Source organism: Melanostigma gelatinosum, assembly GCF_949748355.1.
Source record: "Melanostigma gelatinosum genome assembly, chromosome: 7".
NCBI classification, from domain to species: Eukaryota; Metazoa; Chordata; class Actinopteri; order Perciformes; family Zoarcidae; genus Melanostigma; species Melanostigma gelatinosum.
The window spans coordinates 9,349,882-9,371,229 of record NC_136640.1 but is presented as its reverse complement, the minus strand read 5'-3'; the positions used below and the strand labels follow the sequence as shown (position 1 = coordinate 9,371,229).

The 21,348-nt window shown below is 42.8% G+C and overlaps 1 protein-coding gene across 1 annotated transcript in view; it reads left to right on the top strand.

Annotated features, from left to right (window-relative positions):
• The window catches only part of arap1 (ArfGAP with RhoGAP domain, ankyrin repeat and PH domain 1), a 46,522-nt gene extending 26,170 nt beyond the window's left edge, over positions 1 to 20,352 (top strand). Inside the window, exons 14-34 of the mRNA XM_079272283.1 lie at positions 4,781 to 4,955; positions 5,237 to 5,368; positions 5,590 to 5,725; positions 5,946 to 6,048; positions 6,683 to 6,881; positions 7,159 to 7,204; positions 7,489 to 7,652; positions 8,062 to 8,274; positions 9,010 to 9,115; positions 9,205 to 9,352; positions 9,960 to 10,037; positions 10,195 to 10,272; positions 10,918 to 11,035; positions 11,798 to 11,911; positions 12,014 to 12,153; positions 12,261 to 12,343; positions 13,130 to 13,189; positions 15,160 to 15,223; positions 15,650 to 15,808; positions 17,445 to 17,474; positions 17,849 to 20,352. Of these exons, the coding sequence (XP_079128409.1) occupies positions 4,781 to 4,955; positions 5,237 to 5,368; positions 5,590 to 5,725; positions 5,946 to 6,048; positions 6,683 to 6,881; positions 7,159 to 7,204; positions 7,489 to 7,652; positions 8,062 to 8,274; positions 9,010 to 9,115; positions 9,205 to 9,352; positions 9,960 to 10,037; positions 10,195 to 10,272; positions 10,918 to 11,035; positions 11,798 to 11,911; positions 12,014 to 12,153; positions 12,261 to 12,343; positions 13,130 to 13,189; positions 15,160 to 15,223; positions 15,650 to 15,808; positions 17,445 to 17,474; positions 17,849 to 17,911 (2,409 nt within the window). The 3' untranslated portion in view covers positions 17,912 to 20,352. The remainder of the gene's footprint in view (positions 1 to 4,780; positions 4,956 to 5,236; positions 5,369 to 5,589; positions 5,726 to 5,945; positions 6,049 to 6,682; positions 6,882 to 7,158; positions 7,205 to 7,488; positions 7,653 to 8,061; positions 8,275 to 9,009; positions 9,116 to 9,204; positions 9,353 to 9,959; positions 10,038 to 10,194; positions 10,273 to 10,917; positions 11,036 to 11,797; positions 11,912 to 12,013; positions 12,154 to 12,260; positions 12,344 to 13,129; positions 13,190 to 15,159; positions 15,224 to 15,649; positions 15,809 to 17,444; positions 17,475 to 17,848) is intronic.
• The last annotated feature ends 996 nt before the right edge of the window (positions 20,353 to 21,348 follow it).

Below are 21,348 nucleotides of genomic sequence, written 5' to 3'. Positions count from 1 at the left end.
AAACAGAAGTGAGTGCTGTGTGAGTACTGCTGGAGTGTCTCTGGCTCACGTTCAGGTTTGTTTGTCAAGTCTCTCTTTTTTTTCCTCTTCTTTTTGAATGTGACATCATTACACACTGCTTCAGCTGGAATGTGCTGTAACTCCGCCTCTCCCTCTCTTCCCCTCCTCATTGTTTGCTTCGACTGCAGCAGAAAGTTGATCTCTTCGCTCCTGGCTCTCCTTTTCTCATTTGTAAGTTGCTGGTATTCCCTTTAACTTTCTGCCAGAGCCAAGCGCCACAAACGAGGTTTGTTTTTGGCATGTGCAACCTTGTGTGTGCCTGTCTGCGTCGACTGACATTCAAACAGAGCAGTGATTGAAAGGAACTGAGAACTTACAGGTAAGGTTGTGTGTGCTAGTGAGCTGTAGGAGGAAGGTAGTGAAAGTATTTGTGTTTATCTGTGTGTTTTTTGTAGATTACCTCTGGGCGAGTGTAGGAATGTGTGTCAGTGGACCTTGGATCGCTAACAGTATGTTATCTCAGTGCAATGAAACAAACACATACTTTAATGTGTCTGTGGGTCATCGTTTTGTCTCAAGGCTGCTGAACTGCTGCTGTAGCTCGAAGTCAGTGAGCACATTGGAGTTATTGTGTGTGTGGTTTTCACTGGGAGTGGGCTGAGATACGTTAACGTGCATATTAATGTGTGTGTAGGCATGTTTCTCTGCCCTTTCTTTGCATTTTTGGTCTGTGTTGCTCTCTCTGTCCCTGCTTGTGTGTGTGTGTGTGTGTGTCCATGTGTTCTCTGTGTAATCAGAGTAGACAACCTCACCTCTGTCAATGGACAGCATTGTCTCTCTCGCTTGGTCCCTTCCTGCTTTGTGTCCTCTCTCTTTTGCACTAGGTAGTCAACTGATGCTCTCCGCAGTCTTTCATCAATGAATTGGGTTTCGTATCCTCTTGCAAGAACATAGTGTTCATGTTTTAATGAAGCATTCTTCAAAATGTGTTGGAGCATGTCAAAAATCACAAACTCATCTTGGTTTTCTTTTTTATGGAGTATGTTTGTTTCATGGTGTCTTTTTCAAAGCCTTTTGATTGACATGCATGTCGCATTTCTTAAAATGCTTTGTTGTTTGGTAGTTTCCTTTCCATGTCTTTGTGAGAGAGTGAAGAAACCAAGGAGCACTGTTTCGGGGGATAATAAAACGGTTGACAGAGACATGCTCAGTCTGGCCTTGAGCTGTTTCCCACAGAGAGACATATTGGCAGTTTGAAAGTATGTGTGCATGTGTGCCAAGTTTAATTCATGGACAGTTATGTAAAGCGAGACTTGTTTTCATACATCTTTTTGTGGCATTTGTTGACGCAAAGCTGTCTGCTTAAGATTGTAAAACCCATCCACCATTTGTTGTCCCGAGCATTAGTGAGTATGAGTTAAAGTCCTCCCACCTGGACAACCACAACCAATGACTGATCCCACTATTTTTTTTTAAGCTTCTGTTTGTTTTGTCTATGTCGACTTCATGCTGGACAACCATCAGCATTTTTTTTATTACAGCAAACAGAGCTGAGAGGCTGAAGTAAAAACTCTTTATGGGCTTGTTTTGTGCTTTTATAGTTATGGAAAGTGGCTTTTACACAAAAGAAAAGCTCCATCTCTTCTACCCTTTCTTTCTGTCCAATCCCTAGTGCTCGTTCTTTTGTCTCATCTTTATTCCCTTTTCCAACTGAGTCTTCTTATTGTCTCATTCACACTGTCGTATTTTAGGTCGTTAATCCTTTTTAATTGTACAGAAAGCTGGGATCTGCTTTCTTTTCTTTTCTGCCCTATTTGTCTGTGTCTGTCTGTCTTTGTGTTTTTCCTCTATGCCGCATTCATTCTTCTCTTCTCTTTTCCCTTCATCTGTCTGGCTTTTTACCTCCATCTCCGTCTCTCTGTATGCTGACCCTGGTGAGGTAATGACGGGACATATGTGAATAACTCTTTCTCATCTGGATTTAATACATGGACGTGCATAGTATGCACTGCATACACACATGTATGAATGTGTGTTTTTGGCTGGACGTTCGGTATGTGCTGAAATGGACAAAGCAGAGTCGGCTGCGTGTGTGTGTGTGTGTCAGTACAAAAGATGTCTGATTGTATTATATTCAGTTTGTAGCCAAGTACAATTAGTCTCTAATTAATGTGCCCCACTAAAATGCTTTCATCTTCCTTTCACAATATTTTCTTTTTTCTGTGCCTGGCATCCTTTTCTTTTCCTCCATTTCTGTCCACTATAACTGCAGAGGCCAGATGGAGGCCTGTGTTTTTAGACACACCCAGATAAAATCCCTCTCTTTCTCTCTCTTGGGAGATTCTTGAATTCCCTTCTCGTCTCTCTTTCTTTCTGTGTGTGTGTGTGTGTGTGTGTTATTCCATTACTCCCTGTTTCATAGGCAGCAGATGTTGGAGGGCGTGAGGTCTTCAAACACCCATTTCCTCATTGTACTTTGTTCTGATAGGTGCAATTCTCTTCGTCAGAATTCACGTGGTTGACTATTGATTCATTACAGGACACTGACCTACATACAGCATGGCTTTCACATTTATGACACACACACACACACACACTAGTTTGAAGGAAAGGGAAGCAAGAGACTGCAAGATAAAGCAGGAGAAATCCAGTACATTGTGTTTCTGGCAAAGGAAAAGAGAAAATGCGCTGCCATATCCAAGCAGAAAAAGGTGGAGACACAAAATATCGATCAAACCCACCCCAGGGATCAGCACTCTGTCTAGCACATGGTTTCCCATTGATACTGGCACTCATGTGCTTTTCTGACTGTTACACGTTCTCGGTATTCAGACTGAAATAAATCTTTTGCACTCCCTCGCCTCGGTGGCTTCACTGTCTAGTGTGACATTCATCCCCCTTTAACCATGAACACAGACATCACTAATGTGCTGCGTGTGTACTCTAGGAATGCATCCCGATCGCGATACCTGGGCTTTGGCTATTGGCTGATACCCGAGTACCAATCCGATAGCAGCGTGTGATTAATAAGCTGTATGCCACACTGTGTGGAAGTGACTGGGATACAAAATCTCTCTTTAAGAATCTGTCCAGTTTTGCCTCGCTATAAACATGATTTACTTTGTGAATCATTTTAATATCTATCGTCAAACAGCTGTTTAATAATGTGTTAATTAACTGTCTGTTGCTTGCCTTCTAAAGTTTGTACGGCACAATATATCTTTTTTGGCTCTCGTGTGATCCATACAATGAGGCTGTTGGACTGAACAATACATGCACATGGATGTGTTCCACTCCAGATCGCTGGCTGGCTTTTAGCGCAGATGTCTTCACTGTTGTGGGAGGCAGAGAAATGCTGTTTGTGTCCAAGTCTTTTGTGCGCGTAGGGGTATCTTGTGCAATTGGAATCTTTGTTAATTGGTTTGGTTATGTGTGCCTAGAGGCTCAACAGTGTATGAATAGAGGAGGGGTTCTGTCTGTGGGTGTGGGTGACAGAGTGATGTGGAATTTATCAATCAGATCCAAACGAGCGTGTTGGTTTTAACAGTAGACTGTGTGTGTGTGTGTGTGTGTGTGAAATCAGTTCCTCAGCTGTAAAAACACTGCATTCTCTTCTCAGTCATAACATCTGTTGTATTCTGCCTCCTTCCACTGTCCTTACATATGGGTTCACAGTATATTTTGACTTTTTGATCTTATCATGTGTTTTCTACATTCAGCAAATACTTGTTTTCTTGTTTTTCCAAAGACACATCTAATGTGTTTTTGTTTAATTTCCCACTAATTCTGTGTGCATTTCCATCTTAACTTTAGTTTTTGGTCACATGGCTTCATGTTGCACATTCAAAGGTTGTAATTAGTCTGCTTGGCTGTAATGGAACTATTGTAAATACCTCAACAGTTGCTTTAGTGAAATATCAACAAATGTCACACTTCAATACCGCTGAATTATATTTCACAATTAATTCAAAATAATCTACATTGATTGTGCAGCCCCAAACAAGAGCAGTAAAAGTTATTAGATGAGTTAGCTTTTAATCTCTCAGATCAGTGTTCACTTCACTGGTGCTCCTTTGAAGTGAAGTAAAAGGTTCATGGGGACTTCCAGACTAATCACTAAAAAATGGCTCCAGGCTTCTTTGATATTAAATCTTGATTAAATGTGGATATCGTGGATTTTGAGTGGACTCAGCAATTGGCACAGGACTTAAAACACTTGAGAACAATATGTCGGTAGTTTGATCACAATAATAACCTCCACAGGTCCTATAAATCCCAAAATAATGACTTAAGTTTGTTTTTTATTGACAGTACAATATATTTGTTTCTCAACAATAACAAACAAGACACTGCATTAGCTTACACTTGGTAATGCTATAGCAGTGTGTAAAGCTAGGATGCACATTACACTGTTGGTGGTTATGGATCAGTAGAGGGCCTGCTGGAGGTTTTGACCTGCCCCCCCCCCCCCCCCCCCCACACACACACACACACACACACAGTTTTAACTTACCAGGTTAAGATTCACTAGGTTAAGTACGTAAAGTAGGTTAAAACTGTAAAAGGCAGTTTTTGTCATTCTACTCAGTCCCAAAAAATATGCTAATTTGACTTCCTGTGATCATTTGGTTTGATTTTCCCTGCGCTCAAATTGTATCGTTCCATTTATTTTTGACGTACGTCCAATGGGAGCATTCTGTACACTGAGCAACACATCACTGTCTCCGTCTGTAGGATTTAATTGTGTTTTGCGTTTCTCTTCCTCTCCCCTTCTCCCTAGGCTCTTTGTATAAATGTGCAGTGCAGCGATGTGCTGGAAACGTTGAGCTTGATTTTCTGCGGTGCAGATGTGAATTGTTCAACTGGTATGGCAAGTTGGCCCTCTGCTCTCTCCCTGGCCAACGCACACTCGCAACCCTTACAGGCTGAGTTAATAAGCCTCAATCTCAACACAGGTACAGTAAAGACTGCACAGGGTTACATAAAAGCACCTTATTGAATGCATCTTCTTCATACTTTCTTTGATGTGCCACTGTCGTACATCAACATTTTTCTACCATGTCATTCCTAAACGTTACATAACCAAACACACATTCTGTTCATACTGTACATACTGTTTTCCTCTTATCTTTACCAGAGGCACTTCTCCTATATCAGATCGACTCCCAGACGATGACAGCCTGCATGTTTTTACACAAGAAGATTTTGTTTTAAACTTTAGTTTGTTCTCCTGCAGAGCTACCACGGTCAGAGATGGATGAAGACAAGCCGATACATTACTCACCACCGCGTTGTGTGTCTCACAATGGCTTCCTGTTCAAGACCGCATCCATGGCTCGGGCCATCACAGAGCGCAAGGGCAAAGACGGTATTCACGTCAACCAATCGGCACTAACACTTACTTACACTCCTCACCGTAACAAAGAACACGAATACTCAGGACACTGTGTATTTGTAAAGCCTCTCCCTAAACAAAGTCATGGTCTAGTTGCTGTAAATATACAAGACGATAGTGTCTACACATGCTATTTATATTACTATAATTCTTAATATTATACTTTGTCACTCTTTATTTGTCCCTCCATGTAGAGTTCAGTCGTCGCTGGTGCACTGTGAACGATGGCACCTTCAGCTACTATGAGAGTGACAAGAACTCGAACCCTAACGGTGCTTTGAAGGCTTCAGAGATCGTCTGCTTGGCTGTTGACGCGCCTGAGAGACACGGGTATATACACGCACGCAAACTGATCCGTTTACAATTCATCTTACTGTCCGTATTAAGTTACTGAATCTGTGTAAAACTGAATCTGGGTTTTATTTTCCAGTCAGCTGTCTGAGTGAAATATTCACAATGCATGTCTCGACCATGAGCATAGCTTTTTGATTCAAAGTATATTTTTAAATATCACTCTCACTTCCTCCTAACCTCTCTTCCTAACACTCAGGTATGAACACACCTTTGAACTTTACTCCGGGTCAGAGCGTCTCTATCTGTTCGGCACCGATGACCCAGACAGCCACAAGGAATGGGTCAAGTCTATTGCCAAGGTAACCACCAAATACCTGTCGGGACACACAAGCACAACTCCTTTTACTTTCTCCTCAGGTGGACCCTTACAGAGGGGCGGTATTTTTCTGTAGTGAAATTGGAGAGCACTGATGAGTGCAGTTCCAGCTCAGCTGAGATGGGAAAGTGTGGTCAGGACAGGGCCAGCTGATGCTGACTTGTTTCCTGTGACTTGTTTTCCTTCAGAACAGCGCTCTTTACAGCTGATGTCATTGTCAGCTGCATGATGCTGTGCAGCAACAGTTACTTTGACCTTCTGCTCTGCAGAGACCGCTGAAAGTGGACGTTGCAAAGTGATTGTACACACAATCCTGCAATTATTGTAAAAGCAATTTAATGTATCAGAGTTATAGCATCACAGGAAACATAAATGCCAGGATGGTAGATTGTCCTTCTACACATCCGTGGCTCAAGTCTAGCCACAAAGACGGCAATTCCCCTGCCGTCATTGAAATACTGTACAGGAGCTTTAACCTTTCTAACAATTACATTAGTATTGGCTTTCGCAGAGGGGTTCAGTAACTCTGGAGTAGGTAATCATCATCAAAAGAGAAAGCAGACAATGATTAATATGCAATGTGTTAAAAAGCCCGAATGTCCCCCTTTTGTTTGTAGAGCTTTATCCCGACCACCGCAGAGCCGCTACTGAAGCTGACTTTTGAGCGGATCGGGCGGCTGAAATGTAAAGACGGCTTGAACCTACAAACATCCAAGGTGGGCTGGTTTGCTCTGGTGGGCTCCACACTTCACGCCTACCTGGAGGACAGCCAGGGACAGCCAGAGGAGATCCACCTCCGCAAACTGAATGAACTCTGTGAGTAAGACGCATGGACACAAACTGTATTTCTAACTGTATTTATACTGTAATCTGTACACACACACACACACACACACACACACACAGTGACAGGGTGCTCAGATGTGATGATTGAGCAGACATAGAACAGTCATTTGGAAATATACCAGAAATAAACACATCAAGAGTATGAAATATAGCAGTTTGAAGGACAGACGTACTGTGACGTTTGCTCGGTTTAAAAGTATGGCTACCTGGAATAATGAGATTGCTATGCATGTGTTTTTTTTTACAGCGATTCAACAAGACAATGAGGTGCTGGTTCTGGTGGAGAGAGGCAGGTGAGAGGGGAGATTGTTAGAATGGTGATACAATGACTTCACAACCTGACACACAATGTAAAGCCACTGTATACAGTGTACAGTCAACAGTATAGTGATGTGTATCTTTTTAAATTCAAGGTTTACTCTGAATAATTTTTGGTCTTTTCTAAATGCCCCCCCCCCCCTTACTCCCTTGCATTTTTACACTTTTCTTCTTCACTTGTTAATTACCTTTTTCTCTTTTTTCACTCCTTCTCCTCTCCCCTCTGTCCCCCTCTCTCCCTCTCTCTCTCTTTATTCAGAACTCTGTACATAGAGGGAGAGAGGAAGTTGGATTTTTCCGGCTGGTGCGGTGCCATCCAGGCGGCAGCGGGGAGTGGAGGAGACACACTGAGCCAGCAGCAGCTGACAGAGACGGACATACCTGTCATAGTGCACAGCTGCATCGGCTACATCACGCGGTGCGGTAAGAGACAGACAGAGATCTACACGGACAGAGAAACAAACTCGTATACGTGCCTGCATTTACATCACAATTACACTACAGGAGTCTACCAGTACGACAACATGCTGTTCAGTTGCCTTTAGAGTCAATGCCTCAGCAGCGTTTGGCCAAATGAAGTCTTGTTTTGAGGTGAAATAGTGTTTTACACTTTATACAAAGATATTTTTAAATTCGTATGAGTTTAAATTTCTAAATCTGTAATGGACCATATGATCTTTTCTGTTTAAGTTGAAATATGAAAGTTGGATGAACGAGGTTTTCTAATCCTACAATGCTGTTACAGTACGTCTTTTCTGAGAGGTACAGTATAGACACAGCCTGTGTTTCGATCATTATCTTGTGTTTGCTTATTTTGGATTTTTTTTTCTAGGTTTGACCTCTGAGGGGATATATCGTAAGAGCGGTGTGCAATCCCGCGTGACAGCGCTGTTTGAGAGATTTCGTCATGATGCTCGTAGTCTCCGGCTGAGAGAAGAAGAGCACCAGGTGGACGACGTCTCCAACACGCTCAAACGCTTCTTCAGGGAGTTGGGGGAGGGACTGTTCACGTCAGAGGATGCCAGCACCTGGCTCAGTGCTGCTGGTAAGGTTCACAAGACTGCCGGTGTGCCCTGCAGCCTAGTCCCGCTAGGATTTGAGGATAGATATCCAGGTGGATTTTCTATTTTTTTACATGTGACTTGGAGATACTGTGAGACTTCTGCTGCCACTCCACTGCAATAGACGTAAATAAAATGGGAAATCCACAGATCTCGCCCTGTACAGTTATGACAGTTGGGACTATTTTCTACTTCAAAACTAGTCCCAACAGGCTTAACATTGTATTGGTGTGGCAAGAGATGTCTGCAAAGGTGGTGAGTTTCACTTCCAGAAAGTTTGGAGAACTTCGAACTCTGGAGTGTTTCCTATTTAAACTACGAAGGACATATAGTGGAAGCAGAATGATTTCAGTTGCCTGATCAGATTATCTGGCGACGCTACAGCTAGCTTTCAGGTGTCACCTCTCTGACGCCATCTGTTATACAGAACTCCATACAAACACCTGCACTTGTTTGCATGTCAGTTCACAAATCTAGCTTTTGTGTCAGAGCACTACATTCACTCCGTATCAGGAGCTTGTCACTTTTAAGTCTTTTTTAAGTTGAATCTTGTTTTCTTTTCTTTCTCTCTCGCTGCATTTGTCTAACAATATCATCTGCATCCATCTCTCTCCCTCTCCCTTTTGCTCTCTTACACTTTCATCCTGTGCTTTCCATCTTTCACCCATCACTTCCTGACACTTCTCTTTTCCTTTCCCTCTCTCCGTCTCTTACTGCAGCTATTCAGGATGAAAGCAAGAAAATCTCCCAATACCAGCTGCTGTTGAAAAGACTGCCTTGTGTCAACAAGGCTACACTACAAGCCCTTATCAACCACCTCTATTGGTGAGAAACGCACATATTTAAATGATCTTGTACCTCTGTGCATGTCTTTGTGCATATAACCATGTATATTTTCCCTGCATGTTTTGTAGCGTGCAGCGTTTTTCTGAGCTGAACCAGATGAACCTCCATAACCTGGCCATAGTCTTCGGTCCCACAATGTTCCAGAGCGACGGGAAGGACTTCACTGCTGGCCGCGCCATAGAGGACCTCATACAGCACTACACGTCCATCTTTGAGGTCAGACTCGCTGCTCACTGTTTGACAGAGGGATGACAGGAGGGTAAAACTGTTGTTCTCTAAGCCGAGTCATTTAACGAAAGTGATGACATTAGAAAATTGCAAACTCAACACAGAGTGCGTAGCTTGTAAAGGTTGAGCTCTCAAAGAGCATGCCATCTTATATTTGCTGCAAGATTAAGCTCTAAAAAAGCAGAAAACCTTCAAGAAAAGATTCCAGTCTCTCCTATTTTATTCTTTTTTTATTGTCAGCATTAAAATGCTTTTTGTTGATAAGATTACATTCTTACAATGCTCTGTTTGTTTCAATTTAATAGAGAAGTAGATGGGAAAACTAGATGAAAGTGAGGAAATACATGATGATGGGAATAATGCCTCTCATGAGCTTAGAATGAAATCCCTGCAGCCGTTGTCAAAATATAATTTTCTCGAAAGACAACCACCCATCTACAAAAAAGCCTAGAATGACTAAACAAAGAGGGTTGAAATGCTGGTGGGGATTTCTGCCAGAGATCTAAAGATTGTTGCTGTAATTAAAGTATTACGTCGGTGAATGGTTGATTTGTTGTTTGTGTGAGAGAATGATTGTGTTCATACTTGTTTGCAGGTGGATGAACAGCAGCTCAAGAAGCAGCTGGAAGAGATCACTGTTATCATCAAAGTGCGAAATCTCGATACGTTTCCTGTGAGTCGCACACACTCGCACACAACACTCTCCGGTGCTGTTTGCACACTTGTATACATGCACCCGTTTGCTGCAGTTGGGCATCTTTGCATTCTGTTATTTGTTCTCCTAATGCTGTTATCTTTTTGTCTGGCCTTTTTGTTTGCGGACACTTCAGATGACTGAACCTGGAGGGCATTTCATCTGTACAGTGTACCTGGAGGAAAAGAAGGAGACAGCAGAGCAACACGTTAAGGTGACCTGGACTTCACCAAATGACACACTGGGCCTCATTCAGGAAACAATATAAGAACAAATGTCCTCATGTTTTTGTTCGTATCCATGATTTGTTCTTATTTCGTTACTACCCATTGATATCTGGGGTTCACCAATGTTTCCTTCGAACATTTTACAACTGGTTGAGAGCACTCTTACTGTACCAATATATGAAAAAACATCTTGTTTTCACAGTCCACAAATTGTTGTATGTTTTCTCGTAATTATAATGATTTGATTATTAAATATGGGGGCCAAAGAAATACTGTTGGTCCATTGATACCAGTTAGGACTATTGAGATGATATTGCGTGTGTTAAGCTTCTGAATAGATTACATACTGCTCTTCGATGCTTTTAGACTTTTCTGTAACGCCAGTACCTCAATTTCTGCTGAAGTTATTCTTCTTAGTCTTTTTTTGGTGGCATCTCTCCAATACTTGGGCATGTGCCCGAGCATTTGCACACAGCACATCACATGTCCTTTATAGTGTTTAGGGGCGTTATGCTAATGATAAAAAACCAGCCACACGCCTCCAACTTATGATCAATTGGTACACAGCCACAATTTCGCCCTTTGTTTAAGAGAGTGAGACTCTGGAGTAACTGCGTAACTTTTTCCCTCAGATCCCTGGTTCTATGACCGCAGCAGAGCTGACCTGTGAGGTCCTGGACCGGCGTAACATCCGGGTTAAAGACAAAGAGTACTGGAACTGCTGGGAGGTCAGCGACAAGGAGGAAATGGGTGAGAAGGATTAGAAGACGGAGGGAGATGGCATAACATTTGTCAAAAATATTTTTGGGGGGTTTTTGATGTTGAAGCAGAGGATTTCTTTGGCTCATGTACAGATATGCTCCTTTGGTTAGGAAATCAACATGAGTTTACATGTAAAAATAACATGAAAAAAAAAAAAAAACGCCAGCAGCCGACCAAAAACAATCACGCAAAGCGTGTGAAGTGCCCTCCACTCAGCACGCAACATGGCCTACTCAAAGTGACACCGAACCCCAGAGGCAAGAAGATCATTCTGTGATCGTGTGCCGTGGTTTGTTTTGAGCCTGGTATGTGGGACATCTGGTTCCCCACCCGGAAACCTGTAGGTGGCTTATCGAATGCCAGTAACTCGTAACTGCTTTAGCAGATTTCCCATCACTTTCCGGTAAACCGATCTGCTGATTACAGGAAGAGAAGGAAGGATGATACAGAGGAATACAAAGGATACAAAGGAAGGGTGTTAGAAAGAGTTGGAGTGACGAGCTGGAGGGGATTCTCTCTTGTCACTTTTCTATTACAAGAACAAAAGCTATTTTCGAGTTTGGCATGAAGGCGTGACAGCTCAAACTGCTTGCAAGGCTGAAAAGCGACATCACTGTATGCCACATCTGCATTCCATTGTTCACTGAATAGGAACACAAAAACACAGCTATGAAAATCACTCTGTCAATCATTCTTAAAATGATTTTATATGACCTTGGCCTGCGTTGTGTGTTGCTCTACTTCCCTCAGAACGTCCACTGCACTATCAGGAGCGAGTCTTACCCACCCTTCACTCCTTTGGCACCGAGTCCCACCTGCTCATCAAGAAACACCTCGCCGTGGAGGCGATGATGCTCTACCTGGGTAAACACACACACCAACGTCCTCTCTAAATCACTGCATTGTTGGTCATCAATGTCACTTTCTTCTTAATAATCTCCCCCCCCCCCCCCCCCCCCCCACCAGCCAGTAAAGTGGATGCATCCAAACACGGGATGATGAAATTCAGAGAAGAGCGAAGCATCCTGGGACGCTCCTCTGGAAGTTTCCACGACCGATATTTCGTCCTCAATTCCAACTCTCTCAGAATGTACAAGGAAGTGAGAGTAAGATTAAGATTTACTCGGAACAAATGTGACTTTCTCATTTGTTCTTGTCCCATTCCTTCACGGGCTCTTCACTGTGTCTGTCTCTCTGTCTCTCCGGCTGTCAGAGTAACCGTACAGAACGTGATTGGCCAGTGAAAAACCTAAAGGTCTACATGGGTATTAAAAAGAAAGTCCGTCCTCCTACATGGTGAGTACATGCAGTGTGGTACTGATGTCACTTTTTATCCTCCTCATAATTACTGAGTGGCAAAGCAGTCTTTCTGCCCAGAGAGTATAAAGTGTGCTTATCTTAATGTCTGAATATTAAGAATATCCCTCTGGGCCGTGGTCGGGCCTCCTGCCATGGCCCTGCTGACACCCACTGCTGCCATCATTATTTTTATTAGTCACGTTACTATTTCTATTCCCGATACCATGACTGCTTTTATTATCATTGTCATTACTGCACTTCTGTCCATCCTGGGAGAGGGATCCCTCCTCTGTTGCTCTCCCTGAGGTTTAAAATATATTGAATTGAAAATTGAATAAACTTCTTGCTGGAAGGTATCAGCCTGATTACGGTTTATACTTATTGGCAGAAAAGGATTTTTTTTATGCACACGACTGCTATAGCATACAAGAGTACAACAATGTTTTATACATTTTTTAATTTTCTTCCTTTTTCGGTGCTATTTGTCGTTGTCAAATTCAAAAAAAGATGTGTTTTTGGTTGTAGACTTTGTTTATAAATCTCTATACTGTGTAAAACCCCTGGTGATGAAGACCAGCTCCACGTATGATTTATATACCGAAATCAAGCATCCGTTGAATAATGCGATACATAAATATGAAAAAATCAAGAATAAAATAGCTCACGGTGACTGGTAAACAGAATGACCACTAGGGGGCAGACTGAGCCCGATAACCATAAGCGCTGGGACATTTATAGTAGTACTGCTGTTGAACAAATATCTTTCTGTCTCTGTTTTTGTAGTTGGGGACTAACAGTCGTGTATGAGGGTAAGAAGCAGGAGAAGCAGGAGAGACAGCAGTGGTGAGTAGATGTCCAGTTCTGTGTGCAATACATGTTGCCCTTTTATATTCAATACACAGCGGTCAGCCAATAGTACTCATAGCAGCTCAGGCCAGTCCGGCCAGTCCTGACGATTATGAGCTTTTAAAATTCTCTTGAAGAAATGTCTTTCCTGCCGTGCTAGTTGAAGCATCATACTATATTAAAACACACTACTGCAGCTTTTGCTCTTTTACTTCCAGTAGAATGCAGCCTTCAGTGCAAACCTATTCAGTCGTCATGACAGATCTGCTGTCCTTCTGTTTAGCAGTCGCTTACATTTTTCACTCAGTGGCGGTATGATTACATTTGTGATGTGCATGTAAACATCACCAATCTTAGAAAAAAAGCTAGCGGTTTCGCTGCAGGCAGAGAAAACAGGTCAGGTCCCTGCATGAGTGTTTGGAGAAGGAGGCATGTGAAAGGTCGGTTCTACCCAGGAGGGAAACACGCGTACACCTGTAACCATGCCTCTATTCTAATCTGTTCATATGTAATATACATCCCGCTCAGTTGAATGTGTTGCATGCTCTGTGTGTGTCCGTGCATTCACGCTGCGATGGGCCTCTACTCTGGCAACAGCGGTAGGCATCAGCACTGCTGTAATGGGAGTGCTGCTCTCGCCACGCTGCAGGCAGTAGCATCTCTTGGTTTACGCTCCATCGCCATGTTGCTCACAGCAAAAAACACACACCTGAGAGGAGGAAACTGAGAGGCGGGGGAGGGGATGTGGACGAAAGATGAAGAAGTCGGGGGGGGGGGGGGAGTGGAGTGGAAAGTAGAGAGGCAACGTGTCACGCTGAAGGGGAGAAACTATATGCTAAGTAAGAAATTCTGCATTGACTCGAGGTAAACGAAAACGCAGTGAGGAGAAGAGTGGTTATAGATAAGGCAGGGAGTTGAAATTATGGAAAAATGAATGGATGTAGAGGCGCCCTCTTCCAATCTTACTGACCTACCTGCACCTAATGTCGCTTAGTTTTATCCTGTTATTGCTTCCATCCTATCAAAACTCTTCGAACACTTGTTCATTTTATCAATACATTCTTGCAGCCGCTGCACTTAAGCTACTTAAATTTTCTGAATATTATGTAAATTTCACTCTGTGCCTTTATGAAAAGTTAAGATGATAGTGAGCAGCATTTATTCTTCTGCAGCTGATAATGTTCCAAAGTTAATTGCACTGAAAGTAAATGTCTTGAAGAACATGACCGAATACTGCGCCATAGGTACAGCATGTGTGACAGAAGAGAGTTACTGTCCTGTTTTAAATCCCAATAAGCAGTAATGAGCTCTGTTGGCCCTAATGATGCAAACCAGGGAGAGGGAGGAGCTGTGTGTGTGTGTGTGTGTGTGTGTGTGTGTGTGTGTGTGTGTGCGCGCGCCTAAGCTCTTGACTGCAGCTAAATGCATTTCTGCTATGCACACTATACTGTATCCCATTTAGTTATCTAGTATGTATCAGTGTTTTGTTGTGTCTCAGTGGAGGGCACATGAATAATTGTTGTCGTCTAAATCTGCTCGTAACAATAATCATTGTATAAATAAAGCCTATTTATTCAGCACCACAGCATCGCTGATGACTCGGAGGGCTACGTGACGGCAACCTGAGTGGCATAAGATATGCACGCACACACAGAGGTTACAGAGACACAAATACACTTTTCACTGACACCGGCACGCACACCGACCGCTGAAGGTCCCAGTCAGTGTACTTTCTTTGTTGCGAGTCTAAAATTAGGAATCACACTCAGTGTTTACGCTCTTGGCGCTGCCACCGGGCGCCATAAGAGAGGATATGTCGATTTCGGTTAATATCTCTCTCTTTCGTCTGGTTCCCTCTCCAAATTTTCCTCTCTGACTTTTCCTCTCCCCAGACCACACACACACACACACACACACACACACACACCCACACACACCCCTTACTTTAACACTCTATTTATTTGCAGGTATATTTGCTGTGACTCCGAGTCAGAAATGAGGGAGTGGTATGCCACTTTTCTAAGTATCCAGGTGCGATCTCACACAAACACACACACACACACACACACACACACACACACACACACACACACACACACACACACACACACACACACACACACACACACACACACACACACACACACAATATGTTCACAGGCTTTAATACACCTAATTTACGGATATTCTGTAAGTCTGCCATTTGTTTTGTTTCACTTTGTTTCCACTGGCCAATAATCTTCAAGGAATGTAAAAAAAACAGACAGTGGTTCTTAGTATCAGTGATCTTACAGCAAAGTTGGAGTATACTTCAACAGGACAATTTAAATAGCACGTAAGATGCTCACGTTACATGCATATTACCCTTAACCTGCAGATACTATTGTAGTAATGTCAAATCTCCTCTTGCTCCCTCTCCTCATCGCTCCCTGTGTTCGCGTCCACTCCTCACTAAAGTACGATGGCAACGTGTGGCCTCAGGACGGACTCCAGCAGACACGAGTGAGCCGCGTGTTGCCGGATACGCGTCACGGTAATGTGTCACTGATACCGCTGCGTGGCAGTGAGAATGAGATGCGGAACAGCGTCGCAGCTTTCAGCCAAGACGCGCTTGCTGTGAGTGAACCTACCAATCACTGGAAATAATCTAGATCAGACCAGGAAGCTCAATCTGGAGCTACTGGCTTATCAGAGATATTCATGCTGAAACAGATGGCCCAGACCCTCAACCCTGATCCTCACCGAAGAGGTGAACAAATTTGTGCTAGTTGTGTAATGTGTTACTTTGCATTTGGAGGAAAAAAAAGTCTCCTCCGAATTCTACTCTGTTTTAAAGACAATATGCTTCAATATTTGTCTTCTCTTTTCATTATTCCCTTCCGCCAAAAGGAAGACAGGAGTTGGGGGTTACATCTGTGCAGAACTAAGAATCTCTGTTCAACAATGCATCTTTGATTTAATCATCATGACAAGATCTGGGTTCTTAAACTGGCTCTTTTGACCAGAAACAGACTAAAGGGCGCTTCCTTGAAGTGTTTTCATTCGCCTGGATTCCAGGGCAAGAGAATAAATTACCAGGTTATGTCTGCGTCTAAAAATGTTTAAGAATCCAGATGAAGAGGAGGAGAGGGCAGCATCTTCATATTGTAGGTTTGGATTGAGAACCAACAAAACCAGAATTACAGCAAGAGTCATTCTTGGCGAGGCTCTGCCGAAGCTCTGCAAACAGAATCTTAAGAATAACACATTTAAAGTGAACTCATGCCCGCAGGCAAAATATGGCCACTCGCCAACATTTAGTTTCACAGCGTTGCTTCTGGCATGTCAGCTCAGAGTTGTATACTTGGCAAGAGTTTGACAAACACCATCACTGTAGGTTTGTTGGACAACATTTCAAGCACACTGACATTAATCCAGAACTGCGACATCAACATCACCCTCCCCATCTGTTTGCTTATTTTCATAGAAAGAATTGAGTGCAGCCATCCACAACAATACACTGTGCACTTAGTCTTGGTGGTATGCGACCAAACGTCCACAATATGATGATGCAGTTGTCTCCTTCTGGTGTTTCTATCGCCATCACATGCCTCTCGTTAGTGCACTGCAGACTGCAGCAGCACATCAGAATTCAACACAGTCTGCTGTTACTTCCTTTGGCAAAAACACAATTCCAGGGTTGTTGTTGCCTTCCACATATTCTTCTATTGATCCGTGTCTTTTCAGTGTATCGACTGGATAAAAAAATAAACATTTAGAGCATGAGAGGAGGTGTGATTGCTTTGGTGATGGAGCAGCAGCAGAAGCTGTATTTATGCAAGATGTTTGTGTACGTGGGCGTGGAGGAGAGAGATTTACTGTATATATGTATGTTGATATGCCCAATTTTCAACGTGAAGTGAAAGAGTAAGTACGGAGCACTGACCATGTGTCAGCGTGTGTGTGTGTGTGTGTGTGAGAGAGGATGGTTGACTGCTCCTGTTTATGACTCTCAAGGTGAAATCCGATGATGTTTGTTGTGCCTTTTTGAATGTTGATATCACACATTCACCACATCTCTCCTTGCTCTGACAAGGCTTCTTTCTTCACACTTCTTTCTTTTTTTACTCTTAGTCTCTTTCACCCTACGTTCCCCTCCTGTCTCCAGTCCATCAGTCTTCACCTCCTCCTATTTCTACACCTCTCGGTTTCTCCATCTGTCCGTCTCCCTCCCCGTCATAACCCCTCTGCTGTTTATCTTTCAGCTCTTTAGAGATGTTCGATAAAGGTCGCTGCAAGAAAGGTATGACGCTTTACAATGTCATTTGACAAGATATACCATTTTCAAACTAAATTCATTTAGATTCACATGTTATGACCATGAAAGATAAATCATTAAGCTGATTGGTTGGTTTATCCGTCAGGCTGCCCTCTTGAGCACTGATTCTTGAGTCCACATCTTGTCGGCAGCCTCGGCGACATGTGTTGGTCGTCTGGACACAGATTTTGAGCTTTGACTTTCCAAAGGAAAAGTGTATAAGTGGTTTTAAATGTAGAGGTGTGGCTGTGTTTCAGTTTGCTGTAATAGATTAAAACTCCCGTACAAATGAATAAAACGTGTAGGATGTGACAGCACTGATTTGAATGCCTAACTCTCTGGATTTCTGTTCTTTAAAGGCGGACAGTCGGCCTCAGACGACCTCTGAACATTCCAGTGACGACGTCATTCTTCCGTTGTAGGGGCCACAATGATGGACACTCGTGCTCTGTGTGGATTATGGCCTCAGACTGCCATCTGCTCCTTTTTGAATATGAACTGGACTGAAACGTAAAATGGACAAACGGGATCACATGTAAAATATAAGCAACACTGGCCTCCTGCACAGCTTAATGTTCCTTGACTTGATGTACAGTGGAAGCAGCTGGGAGCGGTGGCATTCCAAAATCAAAGAGGGTGATCAACTGTTGGTCAGTGGCACGTGACTCAAACACTGCATTGCATGATGGGACGGAAGCGTGAAAGACATGCTGAGAGAAACCTTCATTTCTTTAATGTATTTCAGAAAAGACGTAGTCGAGTTGTTCGAGGCACTAGCATTGAACGCTGAGCTTTTTTGTTTTTAAATAGAAGAATACACTTTATTGACTTGCAGTAGTAGTTAATCTGATTCATAGTTTTGTGATGTGTTCAGCTTTTATTCCGTGCTATTGCTTCAAGAATTGTCAGGGTAATCCTGCAGTTGAATATTGAATAATTGCTATTGTAAGCAAGGCTGAAGTCACAGACGACGGTGACCCGATTCTGTCCAGACTTACTGTGCAAAACCTGGGTCAGGGTTGCCTATTTGTGCTCGTGACCATTTGTCATGCACCAGTGTGCATACAGCATATGTGAATATGTCTATATGTGTTTGTGCAGGTTTTGCCTTGTATTAAATTGTGTATTTTGGGAAGTGAAGGAATGAGAGGTAGGAGCTGAAAAAAACATTTCCTTTCTTTCGATTAAAAGAAAGTCACAATTGAGTGCAACACGACCGTTGCCAAACATTGTTAGAATATGTGATAAATTAAAAGAAACTCTTGATTTACTATTGCCCCATATTCTGAATCAAGCATCTTAAGTTTGAAACCATATTCACTTCTTCACAATGTGTGAAGCCCTGGCCTGATCAGGAGTGTCCCCCATTGTCCTCAGCGCTGCTTCCTCTCTGTGATAATAGATATACAGTAAATATACATACATGGGCAGATTTATCATTAACCAGCAGTATTTATGAAGTTTTAGATTATGGATTAGTCCCATTGAAATAAACTTGTCTTTTATGTTTGTTGCGCACAATCTTTGTAAGCGTATGTTATTGTAGTTTGTTCATCAAAACAAGGTGCCGAAGTTCAATTGAAAGACCTGGAAGCACAAGAAACAAATTAAAGTGCATTATAATCTTCTATCATTCTTCTATTTGGGTCCAAACTATATTTTGCCAAAAGGAGAGCCATAAAACAATCTGTATTAACTGTGCTAACCTGTCAACGGTTGCCTTACCCAGCTGCCTGAGCTTGAACTGCCCATCTTCACCGCCTTGTTGCGTTGCGTTTGTGCCACCTGTCGGTTTTTCCGTGCTGGAAACATTTCTTATTTGTTTGGACAGCAGAGGACGCTAGATGCTGTAGGGAGCTCCACCTCTGCTGGCGAGACATCATGCCTTGGAGACAAATGTAAATTTTGAACACTGTTTTTAAGCAGAGTTTGTGGTGCAATGTGTATATGCATATTGTGTGTGTGTGTGTGTGTTATTAGCTGCCCTCCAGTAGAGTCCTCAGCAGGAGAAAAGACTGCTCTGTGTAGTCGTGATCACGACAGTAATTTACACTCTATCAAAAGTATTTATCCCATACGTGTGCTTTATTTATGTTGAATTGTTTTTAGCATTGAATCACAGGGGATGCACCATTTATGCGGATTGTCATAATATTGGGTACAAATAATCACAAAATAATTGTTTGGATTAGTATTCAGTCCTTTCAAATCTATAAGCTCTGATAAGTTGCACGTTCAGTAAAAACGGTCAATTTTACATCTCACCACAAATTTTGGATTGACTTATGAGACCACGGATCAATGTGGTTTCACCAAGTGCTTCATTCTGGAGATGGTGATGTGTGATATTGGGTTTACGACAATCATAGCGTGAACTAAAATAAACGCAACGAGCTATCTAAATCTCATCAGACTGTACAACCTTACTCGTTGTTTCACCGTCTCGTACACCTCCTGGCAGACAAAGTTCTTTTTACAGATTTCCAATTGTGTCATTTTCCATTGTTTCATACAGGTACAGGTGTATCTAACCAAGTACGTTTTTACACCTCTAATACAACAGATGTTGACTTATGTGACTACAAACACTTTGCTGAAGCCATGGTGGGGGAATACTTTGTCACTTGTTTTATATTTGGAGACATTTGTAGAGACATTTTCACATCCATACCTGCCTAAACCTCCTTAATACATCGGTGAGTCAGTGTCGTAAAACAGTAAAGTAGAAAAGTCCAGCGGGATGGTGAACACTTTTGATAAGCTTAGGCATGTGTATTCTCTGTCTGGCTCTTTTCTTACTCTGTTACTCTGCATTTGACTGATTTTCCATTTCTGAAACTCTCAATAAACACATTCAGCTAGTTGTGTATGCATGTTGTGTCTTCACATGCATGTAATTATAATGCATAGTCTCATAGTTCATTTTACTCATGCAAAAGGTTGATGCCCTCCAGCTCTGCTTTGCCCTCATGGTAATCTACTTGTTTTTCTTCAGTGCTTTTATGAAATTAACATACAAACACGCGCACAGTCCAGCTTGAATCTGCCCCACTGGGTAACTGTGAAAACAAGCTGTGCTCCAAACACTTACACAGCACTTTACATGGACTATACACACAAATATATAGGGACAGGAATGTTTTCGAGGCCTGCAGGCTTCATGACAATGTTATGCTACATCCATACAATGAAAGCCTATTGATGTGTTTCGCGGAAAAATGTCAGCAGAGTGTGTGTGGCTGGTATGGTGATCATAGGGAGAGCCCTGAGGAGGTCTCCCGTGTGTGTTTGTGTGTGTGTGTGTGTGTGTGTGTGTGTGTGAGAGAGTCACGGTGGTCCACCAGCACTCTGTTCATTCTTCTAAGCAGAGCTGACACATCAAGGTCACTATGTACCTCGAGACACACACCGTCGAGCCCCTCGAGGGAATCACACACAGGAGGCCTTCACTATACCGTTCACACATGGCACCCACTGCGGGAAGAACACACACACCAAAATGACTACATAGGTCATAGCAGCAGTTGCATAAAGCAGAGGGATGACGACAGATGAGTCGTCATCCCTCTGCTCTTTCAGAGGAGGGCCATGAATGGAAGACGGAGATAATGTTCAAAATGAGGAGATGAGCCTCAGGGGCGGACCTGCAAGGATGCAGCGCGTGACAACTGCCAGGACCTGCCAGCCAATGCCAGCCCGCCTGCCAGCTCCCAAAAATAAAATGTACATTTTCATTGTGTGCCACAAAGCCTGAAACGGACAAACAACAGGAGGGACAATGGCACTCACAGGAATCTGGACATCCACCTGTGTGAGCCAGTTTCCCCTCGTTTCCACACGGAGCACAGGGAAACGAGAA